Below are 15103 nucleotides of genomic sequence, written 5' to 3'. Positions count from 1 at the left end.
TGTGTATGCTTTGTCTTCTCAGTTGGATCTTAAGGACCTCTCCTGCCCCAATACATGGAAAAAGATTATATTGTCTTGGTCGAGCAGGTGGTCAGCAAACCTCCTTGACTTGCTGAACAAATCTTATAGTCTATTTTTTTAATTTAATTTTTAATTTTTTTGCGGGGCAATAGGGGTTAAGTGACTTGCCCCAGGGTCACACAGCTAGTAAGTGTCAAGTGTCTGAGGCCGGATTTGAACTCAGGTACTCCTGAATCCAGGGCCAGTGCTTTATCCACTATGCCACCTAGCTGCCTCTATCTTATAGTCTATTAACAGTAAAATCCCACAACTTAAAAAAAATTTTCTCTCCAAACATATATCTCAATAATAATTTCATGCTAACTCATTAATGGAAAAAGACCATTCATTCAATAAAATGAAATGGTAAGTTTTAGGTTATCTCTTTGGAAATTTTTTAATTTTAATCTTAAAATACCAAATAAAATTAGTGTCTCCAGATATAGTAGAATAGAAAAAGAGGACTGCACATGAAATTTCAATTTCCACCACATGCAGCTTGCTTCATCCTTCAAATATACAAAAAATTGAACTTGTGCCTTTCAAATTTGATCTTGTAGTTTGTTTAAAATAGAACATTTTTATTCAGAATGCTTATTTGTGGATTACTTCTATTAGATAACTATGTTTCTATCAGGATTATGCTGAATTTCATTAATCTTTTTCGTAGTGGAGACCTTGTGATATTTTAAAATATTTGATTGATCTTCCAAAAAGCAGTTCATAGTGATGAAGGTGAAATATATTTTAGCTTGATATGGTATGTGTACATATATGTATATATACACATACACAGTATATATACATACATACATGTATGTATATAAGATTTTTCTGTTAAACAACTATTATAGTTTGATTAGGAAGTTTAAAAAGTCCCAGCAGCCTTTTCCCCCCTAATGGTTTTTCCTATTATGAATTTTTAAAACCACACTATAAATATATGATTGAAATTAGTTTTTAATATTACTACATGGCAGTCCAGTTAGCAGGGAGTGCTCTTATGAATAAAAAGGATCTGAAAAAATTAAAGGAAAATGGCATCAGCAACTAATTTTGTTTCTGGCAGGGAAGAGAAAATGTATTATGAGACTGATTCCTGAATCTGTGTTAATTTATGTAAAGCAATGAAACTTCCTTCAGAATTCCAAAGCTCATTAAAATGTACTCAGAAGCTTTTTCTTATGAGCTGAAAAATGAGGATCACACAATTAAAATCTGTAAGGAACCTCAAAGTCTGTGTAGTCCATTCCATACCTGAACAAGAATCCTTACTACACCACATTCAAGAACTGGTCATTCAGCCTTTGCTTGAAAGAGAAGGAATCCTCTCCCTCCCAAGGCAGCCTGTTCCACTTTTGGATAGTTCTAAATGTTAGGAAGCTTTTCCTTATTATCAAGTTGAAATCGACCACTTTTTCTACACTTCCTCCTAGTTCTGCCTTTGTGGACTAAGCAGGCCCTTCTAATCCTTCTTCTACATGACAATTCTCAAATACTTGACGAAAGCTACTGACCCTCTCTCCCCTCTCCCCCCAAGTTTTGTCTTCTCTAGGCTCAACATCCCTACTTATTTCTTTCGACTGATCCTAATATGGAAGAAACTTCAGACCCTTCAAAATCTAGGTCATTGTCTTCTGGGTCCTCTTCAGTTTGTCACTATCTCTTCTAAAATGTGAATCCCAAGGCAGCATTCCGGGTTTGGTTTTATAAAGGCAGAATGCAATGGGACTAGCAGCCACTTATGCCTTTTAATTTGCCTAAAGTAAAGACATAGGCCAGGATGACAGGCTCTAATGACTTTGGAGGAGGGAGTGAGGCTGAAGACTTTGCACCACTCTGCCTCACTGTAAATCCAAATCATTTGCAAATCAAGACATCACCCTCCTGATGTCACTGGTTCTCTTCAAGAAAGAAGGACAGACAAGAACAACAACAACAAGAAGCTTGGCTCTTTTCTCAATGGATAGCAGTTCCACAATGAACACATATAGCAAATAGTAAACAAATCCATTTATCTAAGTTAATAGCAAAATAGAAATCAGAGAAAGTATACTTATGAGAATTTATACCAGACAACATAGAGTAAACTCAGCTCAACCAAGAGAGGCTTAGATTTCACCCAAGGGGAAATTCCCTGAAGTCATTACTGTAGCAAGCTGGGATAAGGACATGATAGAGGCTGCCAGCTCCTCTCAGGTTGGCTTCTTAGAGTCTTTCCCTTCAGGGAACTGAAGAGAGTCTGAAATGGCATGACTTCTCTTTTGAAACTGGAAGCCCAAAGACATGGATCTCTTTTCTTACCACCTCTTACCAACTCTGCACTTCCTACAGGCATGGAACATTGTATAATCTGTATCATGAATGAGGGGAGTCCTATACCAATGGCCCTTTGAGGCAAGGGTTACAATGAGAAATACTTGAAAGTCTATTTCATTAAAAGTTCATTTCCCCCTGTAATATTTCATTCAGCTTTGTAAAATAAGTTATTCTGGGTCGTAGACTTATAGCATTTGCCTTTTGAAATATTATATTCCAAGCTTTCCCCTGATTTATAGTATGTATTTAAACTATTGCTACTGTATAAATTCTTCTCTTAGTTCTGCTTTGTATCAGTTTATACTAATCTTTCCAGGTTTCTCTGAAACTTCCCATTAATCATTTCTTATAGCATAATGGTATTATATCACATTCATATACAATATGAATATATATTCATACACCACTCAACCATTCCCCAATTAATGGTTCCTCCCTCAGTTTCCAATTCTTTGCTACCACAAAAAGAGATGCTATAAATATTTTTGTATATATGAGTCCTTTTTCTCTAGAGTTTCTCTAATCTCTTTGTGGGATTGCTGGGTCAAAGGGTATGTACAATTTAATAACTTTTGAGGTATAGTTTCAAATTGCTTTCAAGAATGGCTAGCCCCCGCCCCCCCAAAAAAAAGAATGGCTAGGCCAATTTACAATTCTAGCAGTGTCGCATTAATGTACCTGTTTTCCCACAGTCTCTCCAACCATTTGTCATTTTCCATTTTTGTCAACTTTTCCAGTCTTATAGGTATGAAGTGGAACCTGAGTTGCTTTAATTTGCTATAATTCTAATTATCTGCGATTTAGAACATTTTCTTCATATGCCTTTCTTTTATGGCTTGGATTTCTTTCTCTAAAACTGCTTGTTCATATCATCTAAGCATCTATCAATTGGAGAATGTCTTTTATATTTAGAAATGTGAGTCAGTTCCCCATGGATATTAGAAATGAGACCTTTATCAGAGAAGCTTGCTTCTCTGATTTTGATTATGACATTTCTGGACCTTTTCCTTTTCAGGTTTCAGGAAGTGATTGGTAGATTATTTTTATCTTTGCTTTGCCCTCTGGTTTTCATAGATCTGTGATTTGTGATTTCTTGAAATGTAGTAGATAGGATTTTTTAAAAAGTGGTTAGAAAGTTCAATGGTTCTTAAAGTATCTCTCCATAAATCACTTGATTTTGTTCTAATACATCTTAGTATCTCACAGAGTCGTTGATTTCCATTTGGTCTAGTTTTCAGGGAATTGGGCAAGGAGAAATTAATAATGGTATGACAGCAAGAAATAATAAAACCAAAAGAATGAAAAACTAGAAAAGAATGTGAAAAATCTCATTAGAGAAACAACTGATCTAGAGAACAGATCAAGGAGAGACAACATATAAATTTTTGAACTACTTGAAAATTCTTAAATTTTTAAGAGTCTATATATGCTATTACAAGAAATTGTTAAGGAAAATTGCCCTGGAGTTCTAGAACAAGAGGGTAAAATAGGAATAGAAAAAATCCATTGATTACCACCTAAAAGAGATCCCAAGATGAAAACTCATAGGAATATGATAGCCAAGTTTCAAAGCTCCCAGGTTAAGGAGAAAAGACTACAACCAACAAGAGAAAAAAAAAACAATTTAGATATAGTGGAGCTACAATCAGGATAACACAAGATCTAGCAGTTTGTCTATTAAAAGACCGAAGGTCTTGGAACATTATATTTAGAAGAGCAAAGGAGCTGGGTTTGCATCAGAAGAAGGCCTCAGTGGAGATCTCATGATTCTTTTAACAAGTGCTTTCATTATCCTGACTGCCTTAGCAGCTTATGGTCTAAAATACAGACATACAGACATACAGACATACAGACATACAGACATACATACAGGGTGGGCCAAAAGTCATGAAGTCACGAAAGGGTTTCATTATTTAATAACTCCTTTATTTTTGGTAGAGGGAGAATCTATACCAGTGAAATCATAAATCTAAATGTAAAGTATTAAAGTATAAATAAGGAGGAGGCATCATTTGTACAGTTTCTCAGCACCTTGTTTTTCATAAGACAGTTTTCACAGGACCAAGTATGTTGCACACATTCAAATTTCCTGAATGAATGGATTTTCAACTTTTCCAGTGATTTTGGAAGTTTTTAAGGTACGTGTCTCATCCCCCTGCACCAAACTCTTGTTGCCTCAAGCAACTTGAAAGATGGAAGAGCTATTGATTTTATTTCCTTTACAACATTGTATATCTTTAGCTCACAGGATTTTATTATAGCTACAAAAGGGTATATCTGTAGTTCTGTTGCTTAAAAAGAAATGTCAGAAAGCACATGAGCATTAAAAAAAAAAGGGAAAATAGATTTTTGTTTATAACCAGTACCTCTAAAATTACAGCTGGTCAGGCTTTTGTCAATTTCTTGAAATTTAGAGCATCCATATCAGAAATCTTCAACACGGAATTAATATCGAAGAAGAATTGAAGTAGAGAAGTATTGAACATACCTTCCCAATGTAGTTCATATCTAAAATATTTTTGTTTGTTTTATTTTTAAAGCACTAGTGGGCCAATGGAATTCCAGTACCACTTGGACTAAGGCACATGATTCATCTGTTCAGCGCTCTCAATGATTTCTGTCTACCCAACCCTATTAAAAGGATTTTGAAAGAATGAGAAATATCAGCTGGTGACAGTTGGGGAAGTTGCATTTTCTAAGTATGTGAGGTATTAGAAATGTTTTTCTAAAATTTTAAAAATAAATCTTATTTAAACTTCCATTGATGACTAAAATTATTCAGATAGATAAGCAAGAACATAAGAAGAAAAGTGAGCAAACAAAAATGAAACGAGAGTCTATGTGTATCCATCAATTTCTGTTACTTCTTACTCTGTTATTTACTCCTTAAAGAAAAGATGTACATTTAACAATCTAACCAAGTAGTCCTGGTTGTTTCTGGAGATGCTTTGTAGCCCTTTGGAATTTTATTTTTTCCTCATTAAGTAATAATAACTCGCATTTATCTATTATTTTTCGGCTTGCAATATGCCTTGAATACATTATATCATTTAAGCCCAACAAAGACAGTGCTTATACATTGGTGCTATGATTATCTCTATTTTACTAATGGGAAACAGATTGATAAAGGTTAAATGACTTGCCCAGGAACACCCTGGAGTCAATATCTGAGTTGATCTTTGAACCCATGTCTCTATGACCTGATGGAGTTTTTTTTGTTTGTTTTTTGGTTTTTGCTGTAATATTAGACTACACCATATTACTTCTTGTAAATTTGGTGAATGTTGGTTTAACCATATAAAAACCACTGATTAAAAAAAAACAACAACAAACCACTCATAACCAGCTGTGCACCTTTAAAAAAAAAACCTAAAAGAATGAAATCTAAAAGCATGCTCAGAAATTGCTGGGGAGGATTTTTTGAAAAGTCAGAAAAGAGGTCAGGAATGACACCCAAAGGCTAACATCGACAGAGAAAACAGCTTGTTCTGTGTCACTGCATTTTAAGGATGCTGAGACATGTAAATCTGGCCACTGTGGTAAGAGGCCAATTTGCATTGAAATGTATCACAAATCACTATGGAAGAAGAGTAAACTTTTCCCCAAAACAAATTAGTACTCATAGGACAGATAACATGGTGGTATGTTTAGAAAGGGCTGACCTTATAGTAAACAGGACCTGAGTTCAGATACTGGGAAAGGAAAGGAATAATTTATTAGGTGTTTACTAAGTGTCAGCCATGGTACTAATCATTTTACAAATAGCATCTCATTTGTTGCTCACAACAATCCCCAGGTAGGTACTATTATAATCCCTATTTTTCAGTTGAGGAAACTGAAGAGGTTAGGTGTCACAGGGTCACACAGCTACTAAGTGTCTGAATTAAAACTCAGATCTTCCTGACTCCAGACCCAGGGCTCTATCCCCTGAGTTATCTAGCTACCAACTACTGTCTCATTTACTAGTCAATTGACCCTGGGCAATTCACTTAACTGGCTGGGGCTCAGTTTCTGAATGTATAAAATGAGGGATTTTAGACTTGATGACTCGATGACCTCTGAAGTCTCTTTCTATTCTAAATCTATGATTCTGTGATAGTATTCTCAGTGATATAAACCAATTCTTTAAGACAGTGTTATAGACAAGTTGTTGCTAATCTACAGAGCAGTTTTTGACACTGGGAATTCCTGTGCTGATGAATTCACAGGTCTGGGACTAAAACAAAACAAAGACACTGATTATATTATTTCCTTTCAGTAACTCTGAGCCTCCTGCTAGTTTGACCATGAAGTCCTAGGTCCTTAGGGATAAATTAAATGAGGTACTCAAGGGAACGTCAAGTTTATTTGTTCATTCAAACATAAACAAGGGCCTAATTTTTATTTTCTAAGGCTGTCCCCAGGTACTATGCTAAGCTAGAGATACAAAGAAAGGCCAAAAAAAAAAAAGCATCATTTATTAAGCACCTATTTCATGATTCCTCTTTTACCATGGTAATGAAGTGAATGGGTAAAGAGATGAATTAAGTAGTCTCCTCTGGGGATTAGCCTTTTGGGTTAGATCATAGAACTGAAAGAGTATTTAAAGGTCATCTAATCCAAACTCAAAGCAAGTACACTAATCCAGCTTCTGCTTGAACATATTGTTGCCAGGGAATGAGAATTGGATTTTCAAATCCCCGAACTGCCACCTTCAGCCGGGGTTATCATGGGCAAATCCCTTAACTTCTCTGGGCTTTGGTAAAACAAGGGAACTATACTAGAATGTCAGATTCTCAAGAGCAGGAATTGTTTCATTCTTTTTATTTTATCTCTAGCACCTGGTGCAGCAGGTACTTAATAAGTACTTGTTGTTGTTGTTGTTTTTTAGTGAGGCAATTGGGGTTAAGTGACTTGCCCAGGGTCCCACAGCTAGTAAGTGTTAAGTGTCTGAGGCCAGATTTGAACTCAGGTACTCCTGACTCTAGGGCCAGTGCTCTATCCACTGCACCACCTAGCTGCCCCAGTACTTGTTGATTAGATGACCTCTAAGGGCTCTTTCAGCTATTATATGATCTGTGATCATATAATCTTCAGTGATAATCACTATACAAGCCATCGGCTCCTATTTTTAGGCAGTGATAATTGTTGGGGTGTGGTTTTCCTTAGACTGAGCTGAAATTTGGATTCTTTTCATTTCTACCTGTTGGCTGGAGTTCTAACCTTTGAATCCAGAACCATAAATAAGTCTGATTCTCCTTCCACATGACAGTTCTTCAAATAGTAGAAGCAGTGATCGGGGAGCCACATTTTCTGGGCAAACATTCCCAGTTCCTTCAACCTATCCTCATATGACATTTCAAGTGCCCTCATCCATTCTTCTGGATGAATTCCAGCTCATCAATGTCCCTATTAAAATGTGGCACCCAGAACTGAACATAATACGCTAGATGTGGTCTCACTGGTACAAGAGGGAGTACTTCCCTTGATCTCAATGTTATGCTTCTGTTAGTCTATCACATTAGCTTTCTTTGGCAGCTACATTATACTGTTGATGCACATTGAGTTTGCAGGCAACTAAAACTCTTTTTCATGTGACCTGGCCAAGTCTTTCATATATTGTATTTTTGTGGGGGGCTTTTTAACCTAAGTATAGAAGTTTATACACATTCCTATTTCAGTTTGATTTTGTTTGATTGAGCTCATTGTTCCACTCTGCTGAACACTTCATGGTTTTTGACTACTGTCAATCAACATATATGTAAATTATATACATATTACAGATATATATGTAAATCCAACATCCTTTCAAATTTTGTTTTACCTACAAATTATCTGATAAGCATGTTATCTTTACCCAAACCACTGTTAAAAACATTGAACAGAAAAGAGCCAAAGTCAAAACCTTGCTGTACACCTCCTTCCATTGATTAGCACTTTTGGGGCACATTCAGTCTAGTAGGAATTCTATATGCAGCTGACAGCTAACATCTGTGCCCATCCAAAGTACAAGAGATAGTGTCAGATGGCTTCCTGAAATCTAATTCTACTAGATCTTCCACATTTTACTTACCTTCCAGTCTAATAATCCTGTCAGAAAGAAAATATAGTTAAATGGGTGCAACCTGAGAGGTAAATTATGCCCAATTTACAGATGAGAATACTGAGGCTGAGAGGGCTTAAGTGATTTGCCTTGGTCACACAGCTAGGGTCTGAAGTAAGATTTGAACTCAGGTCTTCCTGACTCCCAGTCACTCCAGTATGCCCCCTGAATGTCTATAGAATATAAAATATAATTTATAGTTATTTTAAATAATTTTTATGGTCACTTCTTTTTTTTCTGGGGCAATGAGGGTCAAGTGACTTGCCCAGGGTCACACAGCTAGCAAGTGTCAAGTGTCTGAGGTAAAATTTGAACTCAGATCTTCCTGAACCCAGGGCCAGTGCTTTATTTACTGCATCACCTAGCTTCCCCCTTATGGTCACGTCTATAAAAATTTGGTCAGGTCCCATTAATTCTATAAGAAAATGAGATTCTACACATTTACCTGCTGATATAAGGCCATCTTTTTTCAAGAACTCAGCTCAAGTACAATCTCCTTTTCTTAGATGAAAGTGATATTTCTGTCATCAGATTTTCTTAGAAAACTTTGTCTAGATATATCTTTGCCCTTACTATGGTCTACTTCATATTATTTGTATATATCTTGAAGTGAATTGGAAAAGAATGCTGTATTTGTCATCAGAGGAATTTTTAAATGTCTCAGCCACTTATTTGATCTGGGTCAAATCACTTCCCCCTTCTGGACCTCAGTTTTCCTCATCTGTAAGGTGATGGTGTTAGTCCACTTGACCTCCCTTGCAGCTATTAGTCTGTGGTCCTCCCCCTGTGCCCCAAGAGCCTAGCACACCAGTAGTAGTTTAATCAGTGTTTGCCAAATTATTTCAATTTACTTTCATTTCCATGAACATAATAATCCATCATATGTTTGAGGATTACTTTTGAAGAAAAAATGAAATTAGTATTGTGACATGAAAGGCATGTTTTCTTTTTTCCCAATGTCCTTTTTTATTTCTCTACTTATCTGCACAGTTGATGAGAGGCTATACAGATGTACAGGAAGGGTTGGACCCAAAGGAAAATGATTTCTGGTCTTTTCTAATAAACTTAAAAAAAAATTCTTCCTATATGTGCTTTTTTGAAAGCTAGGATGACATCAGTTGTACATCATTTTCATGATATTTCATTTTTGGAGATTATACACCCTTACATGGTAGAAATTGCTCCTTAACTCTTCTGGGGAAGTTCCTTGTTAGGGAACTTCCTTCAGTGGTGTTACCATAAACAAAAAAAAGAAAAGAAAAGCCTGTCAACATCAGATTATTTTTTTGACTCAGACTAAATTTCTTTAGTTTGTGCATATTCCAATGTAGCTTCCCTTAGGGGGCTCAATTGCTATAGCTAATAAATGCCATGTTTATTGCTCTTAAATAGATAACTAACACTTGGCAACATTGAGTTGTTAGACACAATGGGCTTACTCTTAAATGCATTCATGACTTCTCTTTTAAATACTTTATGAAAATTCTTTTCTTTGTTTAGGACTTCTACTAAGGGGTCCCCGGGTGAAGAAGAGATGGTGAGGATAAGAAAAAGTTAAAAGGACAGGGAAGCCAAAAGACATTGAATGAAAAACCAAGCACACACAAAAGCCTGTTAATTTTTTCTAAGGCTGTTAGAATTTCAGTCAGAAATTATTAGATTTGGTAAAATGCTGAAGGCAGGTTGCTAAACCAGGAAAAACAATTCTAGATAGAGGATGTTAAAGGCAAGCGTTTTGACTTGCCTTCCAAAAATTAACCACCACGCTATTCTAAACCACAATTCTGAGACCAGAACCTATTTTAGGCAGTTCTTTGGTTGATATAAAGACCCTCGGGAAAAATCTCTAGTTAGAGAAAGAACACAAACTTAATTATGAAGGTGATAAAACCAAAAAGGCCAAACCATGGCTGAGTCCGGTATTTCTGTAGCCTTTTCTGTCCTTTTTCATGGGGTGGGGGAGATGGGGGAAGCGGGGAAGCATATTCGAGTGTTCTCAAAGTCAGTTGAGATGTACAGTGTTGATTAGGAAAATTATAATGAATACTAATTAATTGACTTGTATAACTTTGTATTGTGTAACGATGAAAAAGAAAAGGCACCATCTTCTTGGCTTTCCTCTTATCTCCTCACTGCCCATAAAAGTGGTGGAGATGAATCAGTGGACATAAGAAGAGGGGAGTCAATGTATGCCTCTTGCCAGATGAGGAAATCCAGATCAGTGCCTTCCCCCGGGACTGATAAAGATGCCCCTGGACTCAGCACTAGAGCTCGGCACCCAGGGACGCCTGTGGGAACAGACTCTCAGACTGCGGATTGCTGCTCCTGAGGGGCTGGGGGTGTGTGTGGGTCTGGAAGGTGGAAGGCGGGGTTTCTGTGCTTCTGGGAAGAGACCAAAGGAATGAGTAATTAGAAATATTGTAATACCGACCCTTCTCCCAACCCTCTTGCCCCTAACCCCCCGCAGAGAGGCGAAGGGGACTGGAGACACAGAGACGGAGCCCGGGTGGAGGGAAGAGTCACATTTCTGAGGGGGAAGTGAAATAAAGAGGAGGGCGGCAACCGGGGGGACCTGTGCGTCATTGAGGGACCCGAGGAGGAGAAGAGCAGGGTGAGGAAAGCCGGAAAAGGAGAAGTGTGAGAAAGTGGACTGAGGGGCCGGGTGTCGAGCGGGAGGGCGGGGGGCGCTGGAAAAGGGGCCGAAGCAGCGGAGCCTGCTGCCTCCAGCTCGCAGACCTGGTGGCCCGGGCTCCGGGTGGCCGCCCCCTGCCCTCCACCCCAGAGCCCCGTCTGCGGGCTCAGTCGGTCCGGCCGGGCGGCGGAGCGCGCTCGTTGGCTCTCTTTGCGCCTGCCGCCGCAGCTGGGAGAAGGGGCCATCCGAGCCCTGGGCGCAGCAGAATGTGGCTCTGCGGTGGGGCGTGGGTGCTGGCGCTCCTGGCCCTCACTGGGGACTGGCTCGCCCAAGCCACCCCCCATATGCGGCAGACCAGCCGGCCCGGCGTGCGGAACAAGTAAGTGCCCCCTCGCCTCTTCCCTTTTCTCTGGCCAGGGCGAATCCCCCGGGAGGAGCGGGCTCCCTGCCTGCCTGCCACTCCCCCAGCCCTCCGCGCCCCAGAGCTTGCTCCCAGCCCCAAACCTGAGGGGGGCAGCAAGAAACCGCCGGGGTGCTGCAGGGTGACACGTAGACTCCCTACGCCTAGCCTAGGGAGCATCGCCTGGGCTGGGGGCCGGTTTGGGGGCGCCTGTCCGGCGAGCAGTGAGCTGGCTGGCTGGGCGGAGGAGCAGAACCGCAAACGGGACAGCAGCGGCCTGGGGACTTGCAGGACTGGCTCCGCTGCACGCGGAGCTCGGACTCTGCCAAGCCCTGGGGGGCCGGGGGGGGGGGCGCGGGTGGAAGGAGGGAGGAAGCATCTCCTGCCTCCGGGGAGCCCGAAAACCGCTCCAAGGCACATACATGCCGGAGCAGCTCACCTTGGCGTCCATTCTCACTCTTTCATATACTTAATTTTTGTTTAAGAAAAAAAAAGACTGTCCCCTCCACATCCACGTGCCCTCTGCCATCAATGCATTGTGTATATATATCGACTCATCCTTCGCTTTGCCATTCTCATTGTTCACCCATTTTACAGTTAATCCTTCTCTCTCTCTCTCTCTCTCTCTCTCACCCCGCCCCAGGAACTGGTGCGCCTACATAGTGAATAAGAATGTGAGCTGCTCTGTGCTGGAGGGAACTGAGAGTTTTATTCAGGCTCAGTACAAATGTGCCTGGAACCAGATGCCCTGTCCGTCCACGCCGGTGTAAGTACTTTCGAGGCCGAGCGAGCTGGGCGGGGATGGGGGTGGGGGAGGAAGGGGAGCGCTAGGTCTCCATTCCATCCATAAATCACTTCCAGATCTAGTGAAAACCCGAGTGCCAGAAAGTTACCGCGCTTAGCAGGGTAGCGCACGGTGTGGAGGTATTTTAAAAGTTGATTTCTTTGTATGGGGATTGAAGAATATGTATGATTTTTGAGCCCGTGATTACCGGACCATGTTAGATGATGAACAAAGCTTTTCCTTTTTTATTACTAACATAAAGCAGCTGAAGCTAATTAGATCCATATTGTGGACTGTGGGGCAAGAGCACACAGCACAAGTTTCCAAAATAGATATTGTTCAAGTCTTGGGGAAGTTGTGTAGTACTTCTGGATTGTATAATGCAGATCAAAATGGTAGTTTTGTATTGATATTTTACTCTAGAGAAATTCCAACTCAGTGCCTGAATAGAACGTTTATTAACAATGTCAAATTCCACCCAGAAAAAGTCACTGTTTAAATTTTAGGGTTTTTTTTCTCTTTTTACTTAGGCACTTTGATAAGTGAGTTCAAATTGTTGTCAGTGATGGCATAAAATAAGAGAATTCATTAGCTTTGCTTTTACCAAGATTTCAGTTCTTTACCACAGAGAAAAGGCACAGTTTCATGCACACACTCTTATGTTCTGTCAGAAACAAACAACTATTATAGTGCAAAGAACTTCCACTGGATTCAAGTTCTTACTCCTTCACCAACTGTATGAGAGGCTGGACCTGTGATTTCATTGCTATAGGGCATTCCTAGATGGAGAAACTCCTCATACTAATATGCAAATCAACATCTTTTCTGCAACTTTGTAGTTTGAAAAAGTTACCCCATCACACTGAGCAACAGAGCCATTATTTCTCAGAAGTGGTACTTGTGATATGATGGTGAGAACTAGTCATCTAACTACTTGGAACCATAGTGATCTCATCTCTAATGGAAATGATAGCAGTATTCTTCCAAAGTTGTCATCAAATTCAAATGAGATGATGTGCATAAAACATTTTAGAAACATCTATGAATAGGAGTTATTTTTCTTAGTTAATATAGGTTTTGTGCCTATTATAGTCAGATATAAAAATAAGGGCAGATAGGAACGAATGACAATTGTGGCTATATACCTGACAGGTACAATTGATTTTCTCCTAATAATTAGTTTGAGTGTATAATTATCATAATATAGAATTCCAGGAAAAGAAACTATGCCACTGAGTATCTGATTCTTTCCATTCTTGGCATATTTTTTCTACTTCTGGGATCATGGATTTAGAACTGGAAGATACCTTAGAGGTCATCTAGTTCTCCTATTTAAGAGGAGACTAAAAGGCCACAGGCTTAAAAAGATTACATGGGGGCAGCTAGGTGGCACAGTGGATAGAGCACTGGCCCTGGATTCAGGAGGACCTGAGTTCAAATCCAGCCTCAGACACTTGATACTTACTAGCTGTGTGACTTTGGGCAAGTCACTTAACCCTCATTGCCCAACCAAAAAACCAAAACAAACAAACAAAAAAAAAAGATTACATGACTTCACTAGGGTCATACAACTAGTAAGTGTCCAAGGAAGGATTCAAACCCTTTTCCTGACTCCAAGTCCAGTGCTTCAGACTGTATCATAAACAATAACAATGTTTCTTCAGCAGAATGAAACCTTGGGGCAAAAAACTTAGAGCCTAATTGCCCGAGTCCAGACTTGGTGTTGTGAATGGGTGGTCCTAGGACCCACCATTGCACTGACTATTATAAAGGCATTATGTAGAAGTTTTTTTGCATGTCCCACATTTTAAGGGAGAATCCTATTAGGAAATCTTGCAAGGAAATCCTACTCTGCCTTAATAAATATAGAAACATGTTTGGGCTTATTTAATCTCTTCCTCACTGACAGATTAGATTGGATAAATGATCAGATATAAATGTTTATACTTTTCATGTGTATTTATAATTAACATCAATAGAATTTAGACAAGAAGACATATAACTATGTCACTGAAAGTAGAGTTAAATTTTTTTTCTAATTACAGAAAACAGCCTAGAAAGATTTTTCCATTACAGTAGTCTGGGTGCCTTTTACTAATATAGCACATGTCTCCAAAATTGTTACAAATAGGATATATTTTATTTAAATCAAATAAATGTAAATTTGATCTAATTTAAGGTAAATCACCTGATTGTTGTGCCTGCTATGGGTAAGCAATGTGCTAGATCCTGAGAAAGATAGAAAGATGAATAATTCATGATTCCTACCCTCAAGAAATCTATAAGCCAAATAGAAATTGTTATACTCTTATATTAATAGAAATGTAGTGTCCCGGAGAGAAGACATGATTGTTGCAGTGTTCTTCACTGGTTGGGCCACATCTGGAATGCTGTGCTCAGTTCTGGGTGCCATATTTTAAGGACAGACATTGACAAGCTGGGCAATGAATGGATGAAAAGGCATTTATTAAGCTCTTATGATATACAAGGCACTGTGTTAGTGGTGCTGGAAATCAAAACAGAAAAACAAGCTAGTTTTTCCTCTGAAGAAACTAACATTCTAATAGCAGGAAACAAAACAGAAGTTTCAGCTACAATTCAGATGGAAGAGCTGAGGTCTTTAGGTTACAGTAGAAAAGCAATTGGCCATGGGTCTTCTTTAAGCCATTTCCATTCATAAAACTGTATCGGTTTCTGATGTTGATAGTACCAAGGACTTTGATGCTGAGGCTTTTCTTTTCTGGCCTTGTTTTGGGGAGAGGGGCTAGCATGATAAAGAGTCATACCAATGCCATGCTATATATGAATCAGTTGGGAAAAAAACTA

General features: G+C 39.1%; 1 protein-coding gene across 1 annotated transcript in view; it reads left to right on the top strand.

Annotated features, from left to right (window-relative positions):
- The first annotated feature begins 11227 nt into the window (after nucleotides 1–11227).
- Nucleotides 11228–15103, top strand: part of EMILIN2 (elastin microfibril interfacer 2) — a 74354-nt gene continuing 70478 nt past the window's right edge. The window contains exons 1-2 of the mRNA XM_043980074.1: nucleotides 11228–11472; nucleotides 12137–12259. Of these exons, the coding sequence (XP_043836009.1) occupies nucleotides 11360–11472; nucleotides 12137–12259 (236 nt within the window). The 5' untranslated portion in view covers nucleotides 11228–11359. The remainder of the gene's footprint in view (nucleotides 11473–12136; nucleotides 12260–15103) is intronic.

The sequence above is a fragment of the Dromiciops gliroides genome, chromosome 1 (assembly GCF_019393635.1).
Source record: "Dromiciops gliroides isolate mDroGli1 chromosome 1, mDroGli1.pri, whole genome shotgun sequence".
Lineage (NCBI taxonomy): Eukaryota > Metazoa > Chordata > Mammalia > Microbiotheria > Microbiotheriidae > Dromiciops > Dromiciops gliroides.
This window is presented reverse-complemented; position numbering and strand designations above follow the sequence as displayed.